The sequence below is a fragment of the Anguilla anguilla genome, chromosome 7 (assembly GCF_013347855.1).
Source record: "Anguilla anguilla isolate fAngAng1 chromosome 7, fAngAng1.pri, whole genome shotgun sequence".
Lineage (NCBI taxonomy): Eukaryota > Metazoa > Chordata > Actinopteri > Anguilliformes > Anguillidae > Anguilla > Anguilla anguilla.
Window position 1 is genome coordinate 6,997,267 of NC_049207.1, and position 18,649 is coordinate 7,015,915.

The 18,649-nt window shown below is 48.2% G+C and overlaps 1 protein-coding gene across 20 annotated transcripts in view; it reads right to left on the reverse strand.

The window, feature by feature from the left end:
• The window catches only part of celf2 (cugbp, Elav-like family member 2), a 178,190-nt gene that overhangs the window by 14,702 nt on the left and 144,839 nt on the right, over positions 1-18,649 (reverse strand). For 12 of the 20 annotated variants that reach the window (XM_035427317.1, XM_035427313.1, XM_035427316.1 and 9 more), the window contains 2 exons: positions 18,084-18,147; positions 5,513-5,647 (listed from right to left, as the gene is read on the reverse strand). In XM_035427317.1, the coding sequence (XP_035283208.1) occupies positions 5,513-5,647; positions 18,084-18,147 (199 nt within the window). The remainder of the gene's footprint in view (positions 1-5,512; positions 5,648-18,083; positions 18,148-18,649) is intronic. The other 8 variants (XM_035427322.1, XM_035427323.1, XM_035427321.1 and 5 more) reach the window with 1 other exon arrangement.

An 18,649-nucleotide genomic window follows, 5' to 3' on the forward strand; every position in this document is an offset into this window, starting at 1 on the left:
GGGGGAGAGAGGCAGAGGGAGAGAAAGGGAGAGAGAGGTGAGAAGGCAGAGAGGAAAAGGAGAAGAGTAGATGGCAAAAAAAGAGCAGGGGGAAGAGAAGACAGAAGGTGGGGGGAGACAGAAAAGAGGAGGTGTCAGATTGTAGTGCACACAGTAAGCCTGGGGTGCTGGCGATGATGTCACTCCTGCACAGGCTCTATGACGCGTTTGCACCAAGAACCCCCCACTGGCCTTTCTCCTGTCAGACGGACCACTGCCGCCCCCGAACACAGTGGCAGCAAGTAACCGACTGACAATACCGCACACCAGTGTCATATTTTTACTAAGCAACCTTTCATACCGATATGTATTTCGTACTGCTTCATAAGTTCTTATTTTTTAATTCCCGATGGGCCAATCAGAATTTTTACCCCCCCGAGCGTTGCTCTGTCAGACAGGAGACGGGGACGGGCAGGGTTCCTCGTCGCCAGGGTTACCGTTCCTCGTTAGGCACATCGAAAGCGTCAGGCCTTCCGTACCGCTGCCTCAGCATTCTGTCTGTGAGCTCTGAGCTCCTGTTTTTTTTTTTAAAAACCGTGTCCTGAACTGCCTGTTCTTCGTGCAAACGCGTTCAGCAGCGCTCTGAACGCTGCCTTTACTGCTCGGAGTGTCAACACCAGCAGAGCTATCGCGCCACGGAGGTTCCTGCACAGACACACGCTATCCAGTTCGTAGCAGAGCACCCTCATTTAGAAAAATGACTGAACATCTGAGCCATAGTACGTGAATATATGTAAATAGCCCAGTAACACAATGTGTCTTGAGGAGAGGATTCTGTATTACGTATGTTTTGATTATCAGTGATCGCACACAGACACACCGAATAAAGCAATGAGAAAAGAAGTTATGAACTGATTATGGGCGAACAGAGAGGACTGGTTTAAATGCTTTATTTATTTATTGATTTATTTATTTATTTTTAAAGGGGAACGCTTGATTTCAAAGTACAAAAAGGACTCAAATGAGCTCAGATCAGGCGTTCTCAGGGGAACAATTAGCTAGGTGTGCGTGAGACTTTCACAATTACAGAAATTCCCAGGCAATGAGAACGCCACAGACACAATACTGAGATGATTGGGACGATCTGAATGGGTCGCTTCGGGTCAAACTCTGCCAGTATGTGAAAATACGTAAGAAGTAGTAGCTGCATGAATGAGGACAACAAAAATGACATGGTGGAGAGCTCTGTGCCAAAATGGGAGGAAGCAGATACGATTTCCGGTGGAGTTTCAATGTTTTGAAACAAATACCGACAACTCAAAAATGATCTATACCCTATCTGTACTGTATATCAGCAGACTGGTGTGGGGTTTAGCTCTTGGCTGAATGCTTTGAAAGCATTGCCCAAGATACAGTGTGCCCTCAGAAAGTATGGTACCGGTAGAGTGAATTTGTTATTTTTTTGCAAAATATACTCAAGGCATTTAGATTTGAGATCAAAAGATGAATACGAGACAAAAGCGCAGAAAATCTGTTTTTATTTCACGGTGTTTGCATGTGTATGTTTTAGTGTTTTACAGAGACAGCTGTTTTTGTGCTGAGAAAACCAGCCGCGCAGAATTAAGTTAACAAATGAACTCAGAAGAATAAAGTCTAGCGTTCGGTTGCAGAGATGACATCATTAAACGACATCGAGTTGCATCAAGCCTGCAACCCATTCGCATCGCCAAACATTGCGTATCTATAGAAATGCCTTTCCAGGCCTTCACTGCAGCCTCTTCTTTGTATCAGGGGGTTTTCTGTCTTCAGTCTCCTCTTCAGCGAGCGAAATGCCTGTTCGACTGGACATAAATCAGGGAAGTGACCGTCTTGTTCAGTCCAGAACCTTCCACATTTTCCTACCGATGAAGTGCTGGCCTATGGTGTCAGAAGAATTTCTTTGCATATGGCCAGACGATATCTTGTCTGCGCACTTCCAAATTCACCCTACTGCTGCCATTGCTCATTACATTATCAATAAAAATGACAAGTGAGCCTGTTCCAGAGGCAGACGTACATGCCCAAGCCATGACACCCCCTCTTCCAAATTTCACACAGATGAAGTGGAATGCTTTGGATTATGGGCTGTTCCTCTCCCCAAACATTTTAGGCTTTCCGTTGCTTTGGGAAAGGTTTATTCTAGTCTCATCTGTCCATAAAACTCTGTTCCAGAACTCTTCCGGCTTGTCTCTGTATTTTTTTTTTTTGCGAGTTCTAATCTGGATTTTTCATTCTTGCTGCTGACGAGAGGCTTGCTTCTTGCAGTGTAGCCTCTATAATTGTGCTCTCAAAGTCTTCCGCCTATGGTGGCTTGCAGTATCTTCCCCCCTGCTTCCTGGAGACTACTGGTGATGTCACTGGCTGTTGTTTCAGGGTTCTTCTTCACAGCTCTTAGGGTTCATCCGTCATCAACTGCAGTTATCTTCCTTGGCCAACCTGTACGGTGTTTATTTCTGAGTCCACCAGTGGTTTCTTTCTTTTTCAAGACTTTCCAAACTGCTGTATTTGATATACCCGGTTTCAGTGCTATCCTTCTTAATACATTTTTCTGCCTTCTGAGCTGATAGAATAGTTGTTTTTCAGCTATAGGTAGTGTTCTGATCTTCATGATTTTGTACGCCTCAGACTCCAAATGCAATCTCCACAGATGAAAACAAAAGCTAAAACCAAGACCAGATACTCGCTGCCCTGTTATACGTGAACAATCAATGCAAAAGTAAACACCTGAACAACAGCTGACACCTACCTGTCAGTCATCCGATAAATTAATGTTGCACAGACGAAAATCGGGGGACTTGACACAAAATGTAAAACGTATATGCACATAAATATCATGAAATAAAAGCCGATCGCCTGTACATTTGTCTCACATTCATGTTTTGACCTCAAATGGAAATGTCTCAAGTATAAAATAACATTTCACTCCACCGTTACCATACTTTTGGAGGGCACTGTATGAAGTAGATTTTACTCGACTGCCCCTTTTAAAACTCTGTGTGTGCGCGTGTTTGTGTATTGTCCCTAAGCAACCACCGCTGTTTACATGAAAGAACAACAAAGCGTGTGCTTTAACTGATAAGAAATACGACTTTCCGCTTTCACACTCACTCCATCCATCCATCCAGCAATGGCAGGGTGACCTACTGGCGCCATGAGGCTGTTAACATGAAGTCCACCGTATGGCCAAAGCACGGAGCTGCACACTACATCAGCCACAAAGCAAGCAGGCCAGCAGGCAGGCAGGCAGGCAAGCAAGCGTGAAACCCGCCGATTCTCCACCCCCCACCCCCCCCCTTTCGATTTCCGCGAGCCAGGAACGCCCACCCCCCCCAGCAGCCCCTCATCAGCAGGACAAGGCCCGGGACATCGCCCACCAATCTGTCTTTTTTTATGGGGAGCATTTCGCTCCCTGGTCTGGAGCATCCTAAGGCTGCAGAGCTCTGTATGCCTCATGCAGCCCAGAGCTGGGAGAGACTGGAGCGAACCCGGGGGGTGTGGGGGGTGGGTGGGGGGGACAGCCTATAGAGTGTGACTCTCTCACATTCATGCATGTACGCGCCAACACGCATGCACGCACGCGCGCACGTATGCGCAAACAACACGTCTGCATCGCTTGCGCATGTATACACGGACACACGCATGCACACATGTTCATGTACGCACACACAGACTTATGCACGCATATGCCCACGCACACGCGCACACACACACGTTCACGTATGCACACGGATTTACGGACGCATGGGCATGCCCACACACACACACATACACAGACAGACAGACACACACACACACACACACACAGACAGACAGACACACCAGTGCACAATGGAGCCGGCAGTTGATCCGGCAGCATGTGTGTACGTGCGAGCATGCCTAGTGTGCCGAGTGTGTGTGTGTGAGTGTGCTGAGTGTGTGTGTGTGAGTGTGTGTGTGTGTGTGTGTGTGTGTGTGTGTGTGTGTGTGTGTGTGTGCGCATCCGGCTCATTTTCGCAGTGCAGTGAGGACACAGCGGAGGGCCATTTGTAGCGTCATGCACACCGAAGGCCCGCGCTCAGCCCCTGGCTGCAGCTGTGGCATCCATTTACACCTATTTTCCCAACAGCCCCATGCACCTATTTTCGCTTTTATGGGAGTGCGATAGAGAACATGAAAGGAGGGAGGGAAAAGAAAAAGAAAAAGAAAAAAAAGAGAGAGAATGACGAGGCGATGCGGCTGAAAACACAGGCCTGGCTTCAACAGCGCTGTTTACGCCCTGCGGAGGGAGAGAACGTGAGGCGCTGACCGCACACTGAGCCACTCAGAGACTGAGAGACTGAGAGAGCGTCTGCCGTACAGACAGGGCTGCTCCAGGACTGAGAGACTGAGACAGCGTCTGCCGTACAGACAGGGCTGCTCCAGGACTGAGAGACTGAGACAGCGTCTGCCGCACAGACAGGGCTGCTCCAGGACTGAGAGACTGAGATAGCGTCTGCCGTACAGACAGGGCTGAGAGACTGAGATAGCGTCTGCCGTACAGACAGGGCTGCTCCAGGGCTGAGAGACTGAGAGAGCGTCTGCCGTACAGACAGGGCTGCTCCAGGGCTGAGAGACTGAGACAGCGTCTGCCGTACAGACAGGGCTGAGAGACTGAGACAGCGTCTGCCGTACAGACAGGGCTGCTCCAGGGCTGAGAGACTGAGAGAGCGTCTGCCGTACAGACAGGGCTGCTCCAGGGCTGAGAGACTGAGACAGCGTCTGCCGTACAGACAGGGCTGCTCCAGGACTGAGAGACTGAGACAGCGTCTGCCGTACAGACAGGGCTGCCGTACAGACAGGGCTGCTCCAGGACTGAGAGACTGAGATAGCATCTGCCGTACAGACAGGGCTGCTCCAGGACTGAGAGACTGAGATACTCCAGGCTAGACAGACAGAGCTGCACCAGACATGAAGGGTGAGCCAGCAATTCACGGCTTTAGGGAAAGAATGCTACAGTTCTACTGTTTATGATGGATGGGTGTGTGTGTGTGCATGTCTAGCTCAGTACAGCACAAGAACCCAAGAATAAAGAACCTTGAAAGAGGACAACCTTCAGAACGAATGAGAGAGAGACGTCAAAGACAGAAACGAAGACTGAGTAGAGATGGGATGGTCTGCGCCATGGAAACGGCATGATGTCACGGACGATTGCGGGCGTTAAAAATAAGGGAACAGGAAAGGGGATGAAAGCGCAACCACCACAAGGATGAGAGACACCCCCCCAACTGCACCCCCCATGAGCGAGCGGGTAAAATGGACGCTGCACGACCGCTCCACCCCCCCCCACCACCACCTCCCGAAAAAAATGAAGGCGACGGATGAAAAAGGCCCCACCCTCAAAAAAAAAAAAAAACGATGGCATGGGTTACAACAAGGAAGGATGAGGGTGACGCAGAGACAGGAGGCGGGACGTCCCGAATTTGGCGGCTCCCCCCCCCCTCCCCCTCCCCCTCCCTCCCTCTGCACAGCGGGTTACCTGGGCTAGCCAGCGCTCCAAGGGCGCCGCTGCTGGAGGACAGAGGGTTTGCATTGGAGGGGCTGGCCGAGCTCTGTGCGGCCGCCGCAGCCGCTGCTAAAGCAGCTAGGTTCTGCAGCTGCAAAGCGCTCATACCTAAAAAAGAGGAGCCAGAGAGGGGCGGTCAAACGGGGAGGAGGGGGCGGGGCGGGAGGGGCGGGAAGGGCGGGGGGCCGGGAGAGGGTTGGGTGGTGAGGGGAGAGGAGAGGAGGGGAGGGGTGGAGGGGTCGGTCACCTCTTGCTACCTCGCCACGCCCCAACAGGAGGGGAGACTTCACAGCAACGCTACGCCACTGGATCCTCATATCCACGATTGGGGTGGGGTGGGGGGGTGGGGGGGCGCATTTTCCAGGTCTAGATGCCCCCCCAAAAAAGCTCTTGCCTTCCAGATGCCTCTCTGGCGATCTGCTTTAGGGCCATGGAGGCTCGGACGGGAACAGAAGAGGGGCCAAGACCTGCTCGGGATGGAGGCCGCCCCCTGGCAGGTGACGTGTGAATCTAGGACATGTTTTAGCGTCTATGGTTCCTGTTCAGTTTCTTTGCTGCGGCCACTCAACGACCAACCGTAGCTGTGCCAAAATTAACACAGTCCTCACATATATATATATATATATAAAACGGCACACCAGACAGAGGACGTTGCCGTTAGCGATGTGGGCGTAAATTAAATTTTTTTTTTTTCTCGAGGGGTTCGCTGCAAAGATAAAAAAAAAACGGGCTCCCAATCGTGGATGTGAGAATCTCGAAAAACAACACACAGCATAAATATGAAGCGATTTAGACCAGATCTGCATCTTCCTCCCCCTCTGCGTTAAAGTGCTATAATTTCCATTCTCCCTCCTCTGTGGGAAGGCTGCTTCCGCCTTTACAATGGTTCTGACTCACTCCGCTCGCTAAATTATTCCCCGCTGACATTTGCATAATTACCACTCTAAATAGTGCCGAGGCGCAGAATAAATCGGAATTGGAAGAATTGGTGCTTTAACTCCGTATTTAAACATCGCTCGGTTTTTCGCTGCCCCCTCTCAGTTCCCACAGGACATCGAACGGAACGCGCCGGCAGTGATGTACACACGTACCGTTTGGGGGGCAGCAGCCGGAGAAACAGCCGTTAAAAAAACACGGTACCGCGACCGTACTACGCGCAGCGATGGCTGGTGCAGTCGAGATGACGAACGTTAGCCGTTCGGCGTGCGGTGCGCTAGCTGGCTTCGGTAGCGGCTGTCGTCGATCGATTCAACAGCGTACGCTGGGATGACCGGAAATTCAAGACCCGGGGGCCTCGAGAATTCTCCGGTCATTGGTACAGCCGTACTGATGCGAACACCCAATGAGGAGGTGGAGACTTGGTCGATGCACAGTATGTACCGTATATACAGTCTGGATGTATATACCATGTATATATAGACACAGAGGACAACACACAAGAGACTGTAGAGAGAGAGAGTACATTAGCACACAGCAGCCGTGGACTGTGATTGGTCGGCGGGTCGGTCAGGGCTAAACACCAATTCGCACGCTGACGCTCGGGACGATAAGAGGGTGACAGTTTGTTGATTTGCATTCGCGAGACGCGACCCCCCCCCCCCCCACCCCGCTCCGAGCCGAGCGGACCGCGATGACCTCGGCGCGCCCCGCTCGTGAATTACGATAATTTGTCTCCAGGAGCGAAATCGGTCACCTGCGTCAACGTGACAATCACCAGACACACACACACACACACACACACACACACACACAAAAGAGCTGTCTACTGCCGTCTCCTGCAAAACACAGCGACAAAATAATATTCCAGATAAACAATCTCCAGAACATTCACAGTCTACTAAAGCAAGCTGAGCGTGGAGAGAGGACTGAAGATTTTTTTTTAACCAGCACTTATTCCTCTGGCCATTCTGATTTGGGTACACACACTTACGACAAAAACTGTCAAAAATAATGCAGCACGTTAGTATGGCAGCATATATTAAGTGATGGCAGCAACAATTCTTGAGAATATTCTGAATACAGACAGAAAAGTACATTTCATACTGGAGTCACCACAGTTATATTCAGATGAACTGTGGCTACACGAAATTTCAGGATTCGTGTTCCGTCTCTGTGTGAGAGTATCTGGGCTAGCAGGACTTATGACCGGCCGAAAGGCGATCTGTCAAGCTTTTTTAAAAATCAGGCCGAGCCAAAAAGGTAATTACACTCCTCCTTGGAGCAGAAGTGCAGCAGTGGATGACCTAATTAGGCAGACCTGAGCCGTTTCACATTGAACGGGCCTCTTTCCCGACAAAAGGACTGCAATAAACGCACCACTCCTCCCTCGTACCATCGTCGACCCGCAACCCTCTGCTTCGCCCCTTCCCCCGAAACCGAAAAACCGGGCCTCCAAGTCACCAAGTGAGAGGCACAGTCAGGTCGTTTGAGGCCTTTCCCAAAGAAATTGGGGTGTACGTATGAAATCTCCCACATAAAACTCACACAGCAGAACTCAGAGCTCAGAAAGTTCTGGAAACCCAAGAAGCCTCCAGTTTAAGAGCTCAGGTGGATCAGCTGGAGAAAGGCGCAGGGAGGAACGGCCGTTTGCGGATTTAATTGAGGGTTTTCGTCAGATGATCAAGCGCCTTGCAGTTCATAAATCTGTCTGGGAATGAGCCGGAGCAGATGTCAGCTGTTGAGATCGTCTGCCAATCAGAGCCGGTTGCCGGGTGACAGATGGAGTGCAGAAATCCGCTCCCGATTCTAGTGGGATGCCACAGAACCCAAACCTCGCCAAGAAAGAAAGGAAGACAGAAAGAAAGAAGAAGAAAAAAAAAAAACTCTGGGAAAACTGATTTTCTTATTTTTCGAATCTTGCGAATGAAGTGTAATTTCCAAGACAAAAAAACTCGCTCTTGCTCGAGGTGGAAAAAAGCGGCTGAACACAACTTAGAACCCGGGGGAGCAGTGAAGAAGGACTGACCAAGCCAAGATGGCGCTCGTCAAAAACAGGTCCGAGGGCGGAGACGAGCCGAGCGGCTGCCCGGTGAGAACCCGACCCGTGAGGCGTGAGGCGGACCGCGGACCGCGTTCCCTTTCATCTCCACACGCTGGGCGCGCACTTCCCTAATTGGTGGAATGTATGGGAAGCCCCAGGAGACACTCACAGGCTATTAGCACACAGGTGCACATTCTGTGCAAAGCAAACAAAAAAAAAGCTTGCATGCCCCTGTCAGTAGTCTTTAACTTGGTTTGCATCCAATTTTACAGAAGAAAAATCTCAGCGATTATCTCATTCAATAATGATCAAAACAACTGTGGGGTGAAATATGCTTGAGAGATGACTGCTAAGCAATCTGGACCACTGTCCGTTCCCCTAAACATTAGATACACACTCAAATTCACTGTTGTAGGTATATTTTTATATTAGGATATACTGCAGCTCTAAAATGCTAAAGGGCTCAATAAAGTACTCCTATGCGCTCTAGATTATTCAATATGGCTGAACAATAGACTGAATAGCAGGATGATCAGCATTGCCCTTTTAAAGTAATACACATAAAAACATAATAATGCCATAAAAAGGCAAAGATAAACAAACCAGAGCTACAAGCCTTTTAACTCCGTGAGTTTTATAGGACTCTGGATGTTCCACCAAAATAAAAAAATAAAAATAAAAACTCGTAGTCAATAATGAATTACGAGCATCGCTACTTTGGTGAATAGCAAGGTCTGAGTACCGAATCATTTCTTGAGAAACATTAATTTCCCATTAAATACGAATCTTATTTGAATATAACAATGGAGACGGTGGGATTTGAGGCAATAACACTTTTAGACGCCCACACCGTTAGTCTTTTTCTTTCTTTTTTTTTTTACTTTGAGGAAATGTCCAGTGAAAAATATTTTCAAACCGAAAAGGTTAGTTTTTTTTATTTTTTATTTGAGTGGTTTTGGATTCATGATGTGCGTTAGGTCTGCTTGGCCTTGTTCTGAGGTACAGTGTGCTTTTATTGATTAACAGTGAAGGGAGAGCAATATTAATATTAATATGCAACCACGACAGGTGCCATTCCTCATACTTTATCACGGGCCAAGACAACATAAAAGGATGCATATGATCTCATATAAAGGAAGACATGCAAAAAAAAAAGATTTAATATAATTTGGTTATATAAAATTATATAAAATTGGCCTGTCATGGACACAAGAGCTCACTGCGATATGTGACACTGATTTGTGTCGTGTTTGAGACAGAAAATCTATACAGCTAATTCAAAAATGTTTATATTTGAAATACGAATTGAATTTTATAATGACATGCTACGGTTTATTATGATTTCCTGCGTGTTATGAGTATTTTAAAACTTGATATATTGATAAGTTTTCTGACAGCAACGAGTTCACTTCTGTTAAATTAATGACAGGCATCTGTGCACTGCAGAATACCTGTTTTCAGAAGGTGAGATTTGAAGTGAACTAACAGCATCAGTCGCCATTTTTCCGCCCCTCTTTAGTCAGGAATCCCTTTGCCTCTCTGTTCCCTGCGGCTCCCTGTAAGATTCTGTGCTCTCAGATTCACACTCATCTGTTCGCTGGTCCTGAATAACAAGACCAGGTCAAAACCTAGTATATGGCTGGACCTAACGCACGTGATCCCGCCGACCAATGGTGTAACTTCATCACTCACTCAGTCACAGACATTCGCGTTTATAGGGCTGGCCCCGCTGTTGTGGACCAGCCAAAAACAACATCAAACTCCCAATGTAAAAAAAAAAAAAAAAAAAAAAACCCAACAAATATATAAATAACTAAATAAAAACACAAAATGCAGAGAATAATAAATTAGGAATCTTGTTCATTTGGCTCCAGGCCCTGAATTGCTTAAAATTATTATTATTTTTTTAAACAGTAGTTAGAAATGTGACCCCTTTGTTCACAAATTAAATAGAGCGATGCACACTGGGACTGTTTACGTTTTGTGGCTGAACGGTCTCTCGTTCTTCAGTGGAGTTACCTTATCAGTATCCAGGGGTGCGGTGTTAACGGTTCCTCGTTTGCCTGAACGTATTTTTCTTTGTGTCAAGAAAGACGAGTTGGCCTCTGTGCGAAGTTTAGGTAGCTAACCGCACAACTAATTTTATCTGACTCCAAAGAGGAATGGCTACTTTTCATTCATTTCAAAATGTTCTGTTTGGTAGGTGAAGGACTTTTCCCCCATAGCTGTCTTAAGACACAGAAAGTGTTGAGTTGATTTGTTCGTAACCTTGGCATGCATAATAATTCTTCTTGTTTGGAACAACTCAGAAAAGATACCCATTACTGATGAACGAAGTGCCAGTTGGCAGTTGTTACTCAAATGTTTCTGGTCAATTTCTGACCATTCGCAGAAGCCAGTTTGCATCTAGCTAGCTAACATGACGCAGTCATAAAGTACTCGCTTTCTCGTTTGACAGCTAACGTTAGCTAGCTATCTAGAGAAGTAGGTACTAGCGCTGACTGAAGATACGAGCTAGAATCCAGTCTCAGCTGTCAGTGTCAAACCAGCTGAGACCATCTAGGTAGCTTCTGTCATTATATGCTCTTCAAGATATCCTAATTGCACTCACTGCATTAGCCAGCCAGCTAAGCTTCAGTTTGCCAGCCTTCTAGCCATCTGGTTGGCTAATTAGCTGGATATATCGTTCCTGTGCAAGTGGAGACCAAATGTACTCTGGATAAGCTAAAATTAAATAACATTTGGGGGTTTTTCCAAAGTCGCTCGGTGAAAGTTTTTCCCAAGAACGCTGCAGATGGGTGCTTTATCTGTGCAACTGCCGGCATCTTCTTCTGAGCCTTCACACCTGGAATTATGACCAAAAAAAAAGAAAAAAAAGGATAAAAAATCCTGGACGAAAAGCTGAACGCTATGACGAGTTTCCTCCTCCTTTAAAGGCACAACTACAGGGAAAACAACCCACAAACTGCAGAAACGGGACACTTGATTCTGCCCAGAGAGACCTTCTGTTCCGGGAGCCATTTTCCTCTTCAGTCAGATTTACTTTGCAGCTCAGGAAGCTCGCTAGACGCTCACCTCTTTGCTTGAAACAGACACAAACGCAAACACATTAATGCAAATCAGCAACTGTTAACATTACACCGCTAGACAGAGTCCCTGCCGCTTCAGAAAGGGAGACATTCGAGCCAGCAATCCCAGAGTGCACTGCTCCATTGTGTTTGCAAACAAAAGACTCGGCTTTTTAAACACAAAGTAGCAGAGGGGTAAGTGATTTTGGACAGGGAACCAAATGAGAGATATTCTTCATTTATCACTCTCTGTATTTTGAGTCCATGTTTCTTTTTTGTTCCCTGTGGAGGTTTCCTTTTGACATAATATGACATGTAACAATCATCCTGGAGCCCCAGCTCGATTACTGACCAGAAGAAGACGCAGCTAAAACCTGACCCTTGTTCTCAAAGGTACTGAGATCTGGTCTTTCCAGAACACTTTCTGAAAAGGCAGCTACGAGGGTAATTGAGTTTTACAGTTCATCCTCATTTCACTCCTTAAAACGATTCTGTTTATGGTCAAAAAAAACAAAGCAAAAACATTGTCTTTGTGCCTCTTCATTGTACTCTAAAACAGTTCTCCTGGTGTAATGTAATCCATTTTCCAACCCACAAATGAAAATAAACGGAGCCAAAAAACGTCAGGGGAAGAAACAGGCTGTACAGGAAAGGGGGGGGGGGGGTGGTGGTAAACAAGAAATGCAAAACCTGTCTAAATAGGTTCCCTCACCCACACTTAAGAGTGCATTCTCTAGGTTCCCTCACCCACACTTAAGAGTGCATTCTCTCAGGCGACGGAGCGTTTCAGTGCGTCAATGGCCCTCCACACTAAGCTCCTGAGCAGGTTCTCCAGCCCTCCTTTAAACACCCTTGGAAGGGATTACACTGGCAATCATTTCCCTCGAAATAATCCCCCCAGAAAGAGGAGCCGCAGAACAGGGCGAAGGCCCTGGGGCGCTCGTCCGTAGAGGCTGGCGTGGGCGGGGCCTCGCGCAGATGGGGGGGGGCCGTGCTCGCCCGGGCGCAACCTAACGCCCTCGTATCGAGCTGCAGAAAGCCCCTCAATCGCCCCCCCCCCCCCCCCCACCCCAAAGAGCAGGAAAGCACGCCTGTGGTTCTCTAAATAACAGATTTGCATGGCCCTTAATAAACACACGACCGGCGCGTGACAGCGGGGGCGTCTGAGAGCGCTCGCTACCGCAGAGGGGTGCGGCTCCGCCCGTGCTCGAACGGGTTACCGCGGTTACAGCGGAACACTGGGTCTCCGACACTGGACGGCTTTTAAAACGAAGTGGAGAGGTCCTGCTCGGTACATTCTGGCGGGGGCGGGGAACCGGAACTGGTGGCCGCGGCATACCGACATTCTGATCGCCACAGGCTCACCGTAGGGAACGGCCCGACGACCGTTCCATTCGACCCTGACCCGACCGCTCCACTGGTTGTGCGCGTTTGACAGAACCCAGGCGAATAAACCATAAACTGCACAGACAGATCTCCTGTTAACAAACAAAACAAAACGGGCTGTGCTCCTGAAAGCAGACTGCGCAAAGAAAAGAAAAGAAAAAAAACATTTTAAAAAGAGGAGCGAGGCTGAAAAAAAAAAAAAGGAGAAAAAACAGACTGATACGTGTAGCTTACACTTTAATCAATAGAAAAGGCTAGCAGCTGGGAGAGTCCGAAGACCTGCGTAAAAAAAATCCTGAGAAGAAAGGAGGGAAAAATAAAATAGAGGCAGCTTGCTTTGCTGTCTGCAGTGTTCAGCGCCTGGTTTCTTTCTCTCCTCCCCCCGCCCCCCCCAGTCCCCATCCCCAGTATGAGCAATTAAGCCAGACCAATTTCTATAAATATTCCCCTCCTATACTTACTGACAGGCTGCTACACAACCTGTGATTATGGGCTGACAGCTCCACAAAGCGGGCCCCTGGCCCCGGCCCCTGCCAGCTTTATTCCAGCGCACCGCGCCTGTGTGCAGTAATCATGTGCGTGGGGCGACCGGGTGAGAGAGAGAATTAAGCACCCGTGGATAAAGCGGGGGTGGGGTAAGGCGGGGGGGGGGAGAGGGGGGGGGGTGTGGTGCAGCGGCAGGCTGATGCTTCTGTGGGGGGGGGGGGGGGGAGGAAGGGGTGGATGGGAATGGGCTGCCACAGCCCCTCACCAATTTAACCAGGTCACCCCCTTCCACATCACCCCCTCTCTGTTATGGGGAGGCCCGGGAGCGGGAGCAAATGCTGTGTGTGTGTGTGTGTGTGTGTGCTTGCGTAAACACGTGAATGCATGTGCAACTGCGTACGTGTGTCCTGGTGTCTGTAGGTGTGTGTTTGTGTACGTGCGTCCTGATGTGTGTGTGTGTGTGCGCGTGCGTGTGTCCGGGCGTGCGTGCGTGTGTTATGTGTGTGTGTGTGTGTGTGCTTGCGTAAACACGTGAATGCATGTGCAACTGCGTACGTGTGTCCTGGTGTCTGTAGGTGTGTGTTTGTGTACGTGCGTCCTGATGAGTGTGTGTGCGCGTGCGTGTGTCCGGGCGTGCGTGCGTGTGTTATGTGTGTGTGTGTGTGTTATGTGTGTGTGTGTGTGTGTGTGTATGTGCCCTGTACGCTTGTTTAGTGGGTGGCGTTGCAGTCTGAAGCCCTCTGGACCCAGGCGTTTTATTTCCCCCTGGGGGGGTGGGGGGGGGGCGGGGCCTGCTGTTGCCAGGGCTCAGACGCTCAGCGGAGACGATCTCCGCTCGGACGAGCTAACGAGCGATCCGTCGAGCTGCGGGAAACTCGAACCCGAGGGTCAGCCCTCGTGCCAGGCCGCCCAATAATCTCCACCCGTCAGCCCCCGCAGGACAGTCGGCTGCGTCCCTGCGTCCCTAACCCCGCCTGCGCTTTCGTCACGCGGACCAGCCAATCGCGTCCATCCGAGTGGGCGGGGCCGACTTGGCCCGGACACGCAGCCGATGGTTTGAAGCGTGAAATCGGGCCACGGCCTCCCTGACTGCCAGTGTGTGACCTCGGTCTCCCGGAAACGCTTCACACACACATGCAGTGCGTGCACACACACACACACACACACACACACAAACACACACAGAGAACGCTCTAGCCCTATTGTCTCATTTCAGACGCACTGCAGCCGAACACACTCCTGCTCTGGCCCTCTCAGATCAAACAAGCTGAGGACAAAGGGAGTGAATGTTCAAATTGGAAGGTAGTTAAAAAAAAAAAAAAAAAAAGAATTACAGTAAGAAAGAAGAGGAGTGGCATCAGTTTTTATCCATGCAGCTGAATGCCCGCGGTTGGACAGGAAGTGATCCTCTTTGTTCTCCCCAGAACCCTATCTGCGTAAAACCATAGAGATCCAGAGCAAAGGTGCTCCGTTCAGCTGTGACATCAGAACCAGTGACCAGCCACTTATGAAGTCTCATTTGAGAAGCTCAACACGGCAGCCGTCTGTCTCTTCACAAGCAGGCGAACGCGGGTGACAAAAATAGATTCTGCCACTTTCATGCAACGTATAATTCAAGTGTCTGTAATTCAAAGACAGCGTGAATTTCAAGAAAGCTCAAAGAACAATCTTCAGCTGAGACAAAGAACTTGTGTGCGCGTAATTCTTTCCACAGTCTATACCCGTATCTATCCGACAACAATGCCTCCATTTTGTCATCAGGCTACATGCAACGTTCAGCGCCATGCCTGTATAAGAGAGTGCGTATTTGTGCATGTCGTCTGTGCGTATCCCACGCGAAGTTCGACTTGTCCGCAGCTCAAACTGGCCGCAATTCTCTCTCCTCCTGTGGGCCCTATATTTTAATACACCGCATTATGGCTCCCCACACGCGGCTGATCCCCTTCTTTCTGCAAAGCAATCTGGGACAGATGGGGTCTGGACTGAACGCAGCTGTGGCGTTAGTGTTCCACATGTCCCTACGTTCGGCCATCTTAGCGCACCTTGGTCTTTAGTCTGTGAGGCTGATTGATTGACAGCTTGGGGGCTTAACTGAGGGGGGGGGGGAATGATTGTTGCTGTTTCCTGACGAGGCGCACGGGCTCATGTACGGTGTAGGGACCAGCAGCGGTACAGAAAAAATAAAAATAAAAATAAAAAAGGGGGTGGGGGTTTGACACTGTACGAGAGAAAGCGCGCTGGGCTTTTTGTACTGAACGCGGAGGAAAGATTAGGTTTTATAAACAGAGCTTGTGCGGTTTTCTGATCATGCAAAGGTGAGATTATTTAGCAGCAAAGAGAGGTATGGAGTAAAGAGGGTGGGGTATTTAGTACACTATGGGACAGAGAGGGTGGGGTTTGTAGTACTGTGCAACTCACTTAGGAACTACTGGACATAGGAATATGCCAGATGTACTAATAAAACAGGATGGAATAATTAATATGCAAATGTTGTTTATATACTATGCGTGCAATAGCAAAACACTCAGTTAAAACAAAAATAATTACAGGACATGAATAGATAGAATAGAATAGTACATTCTCTTTATATTTCATCTTTAACTTTTGTTTCAGCTAATAAACAAACTAATAGAAGCGTTTTCATTGGAAAACTATGTATCCACTTGCACACGTAGTATCTTCTGATTTCACATAAAATGCCAAAAAAAAGAGAGATAAAATTAAATAAATGTCTGTTCTTGATCACTGTAACAGGCATAAAATAAAGGTTATTTCCGGTGACAGATTCGCTGGCTGCCTGAATCTTAGGAAAGTTGGACCAGAGTACAGCTATGAAGTGTTCAGAACATTCGCTAGTCCACACACTCAAAAGTTTTCAAAGACAGGGATAAAAAAATTATTTAAAAACACTGGCAGGTTTATCAAGATATAACGCCGTTATGAGACTGGTGCCAAATCACAAAATAACATTAGCGAAAGCTACTCATTTATGTTTCAAAGTTCACTTGACAACGAGCAGCGCTATTGTTGGCCGAACGTTTGGAATAAATTGGCAATCCGGCAACTTTCGTTTATAAAAAGCGAAACGTGGCCAAAATAAAAACGCGTTTTACGTTTCGGCTGAGAGGACTGCGCCATCGTTCGGCCAGCGGATCGAGCCCAAGCTGAAGGTGAGAAGCAGCATTACATTGTGGTTCACCTGCGAACGGTTCTCATTCATAAACTGACGCACGATATATTTCACTACTAAAGCTACTGTCTGATAAAAGGTAAAAAAAACAACCTCACATTGGCTGTAATTTACGAAGACATTCCCTTTACACAAATTTGTTCCTTCCTTTCATTGGAAGGTACTCCGCACCTATGAGTACATTGCTACAATTTTCCAGGAAGGACACTCTTCTTAAAAGTGGCCTGCACAGTATCATATGGGTGGGGGGGGGGGTTATAATATTGTACAGCAGCAAAAACCCTGTTCCTGGAGATCTACCGTCCTGCAGGTTCACACCAATACCGTCACAGCTCACAGCTACAGATCTCTTTGAGCTGCTAATTAGTAGAATCATGTGTGCCAAATTAGGGTTGAAATGAAGACACACATGACAGTAGCTCTCCAGGAACAGAGTTGGGCAGCCCTGTTGTACAGGGTGTATGGCAATGCCAGGACGGGTACTGTAAGGCTCGGGTCGGGAACCAAATCTGGCTCCCTAAAAATCAGCATGAGCCCCAAAGATAGATATAATGTGTATATACATTTGCTTAGAGTTTGTACAGTGTGTATATTTTACGGGAAGGATGGAAAATTTACTGCAATGGAATACAAATGGTACAGCAGAAAAGAGAGAAAGTAAGAACTTGATAAAGATGCACTAATTCAAATCGTTGGCAGTGACTCGCACAATGGAACCGGCTCCAGTCAGACAGGCATTTATTACAAAACATTTTAACTTGACGTTCTTTCTTTTATTAACCTCAAAGTACGCCATTATGAGACATCGTCCATTATTATCCTGGTTGAGAAAACCCTTTTTTTACAGCCTTCGTGTAACGACGGCGTTGAAATAAATTTACGGCGCGCGCGTCGCAACTTTTCATTGTCTTAACAGGCGGAGACGCAAGTGCTTCACTCGAGAGCGGCGTAATCTTTATCAAGAGGGGACATCTGACCTCGTAAATTTCCTCCAGCGCTCGGGTAATCACTGCCATCCCCCGGCAAAGTGTGCGACAACACATCCAGACAACAAACGACTTCCAGCCGAGGTTTCTCCGCACACAGAACGCACGTTCAGCAGCGCATCAGAAACGACCGTCCCAACGAAGCCCCCTCTCGAACTCTATCCAGGCTGAATTATGTTCCCTCTGGCAACACGTTCGTGATCCGTGTTCCAGTCGGAGGGGTGAGGTAGGAGACCGGGGTGCGGGGTGACGTGTGGGCGGGGCCTGTGGCACGGTTCTTTGAGAAGGTGAGAGAGAGACCGCGGCCCTGTTGCTTGGGTGTGTTCTGTGCGGGATGGGGGGGCTTGGTGGTGTCGTACAGGGGGGCTTGTGATGCCGTACGGGGGGTGGGGGGGGCTTTGGGTGTCGTACAGGCAGGTGAGCGGTTTTAGCGCCATGCTAGGCTTACCTGCCATCTGCTGAATTCCACTGAAGGCTCCCAGATTACTGGAGGAAGTAGCCTGCTGAAGAAGCTGAGAACGAGAGAGAGGGGGAGAGAGAGAGAGCAAGAAGGAGGGAGGGAGAGGGAGAGAGAGAATCAGGAAGGGGACACCAGCTTAACTGCGTATGTAATAACTGAAAGTTTACGCGGAGTAACACACTGTAACTGACACACTTTGGGTAAAGAGGAGACAAGGCATTGACTAATTCATGACATCATGACAGTGCAGCGATTTATACACTTCCTTGTTCTTGCAGTAGGATTAGAAAACACATATAAACTATCTGAATAACAAACTGCGGTACTGACAGTTCCTAACATATCAAGTACCCTGTCCTTTTAAAAACAGATAAGATGTCTGCAGTTGCTGTGAAAAAAGGCAAAATGTCAAGGTGTGATTTCCTTCTAAAGGATCTCCTGCTCCTGCTGCTGAACAGTTGCCCCCTCTGTAAAGTTCACATATTTTCTATAAAGGACAATATATCCTGTTCCATATCTCCAGTACAGTTCAAAATGGCGCCACGCAGAGTCAG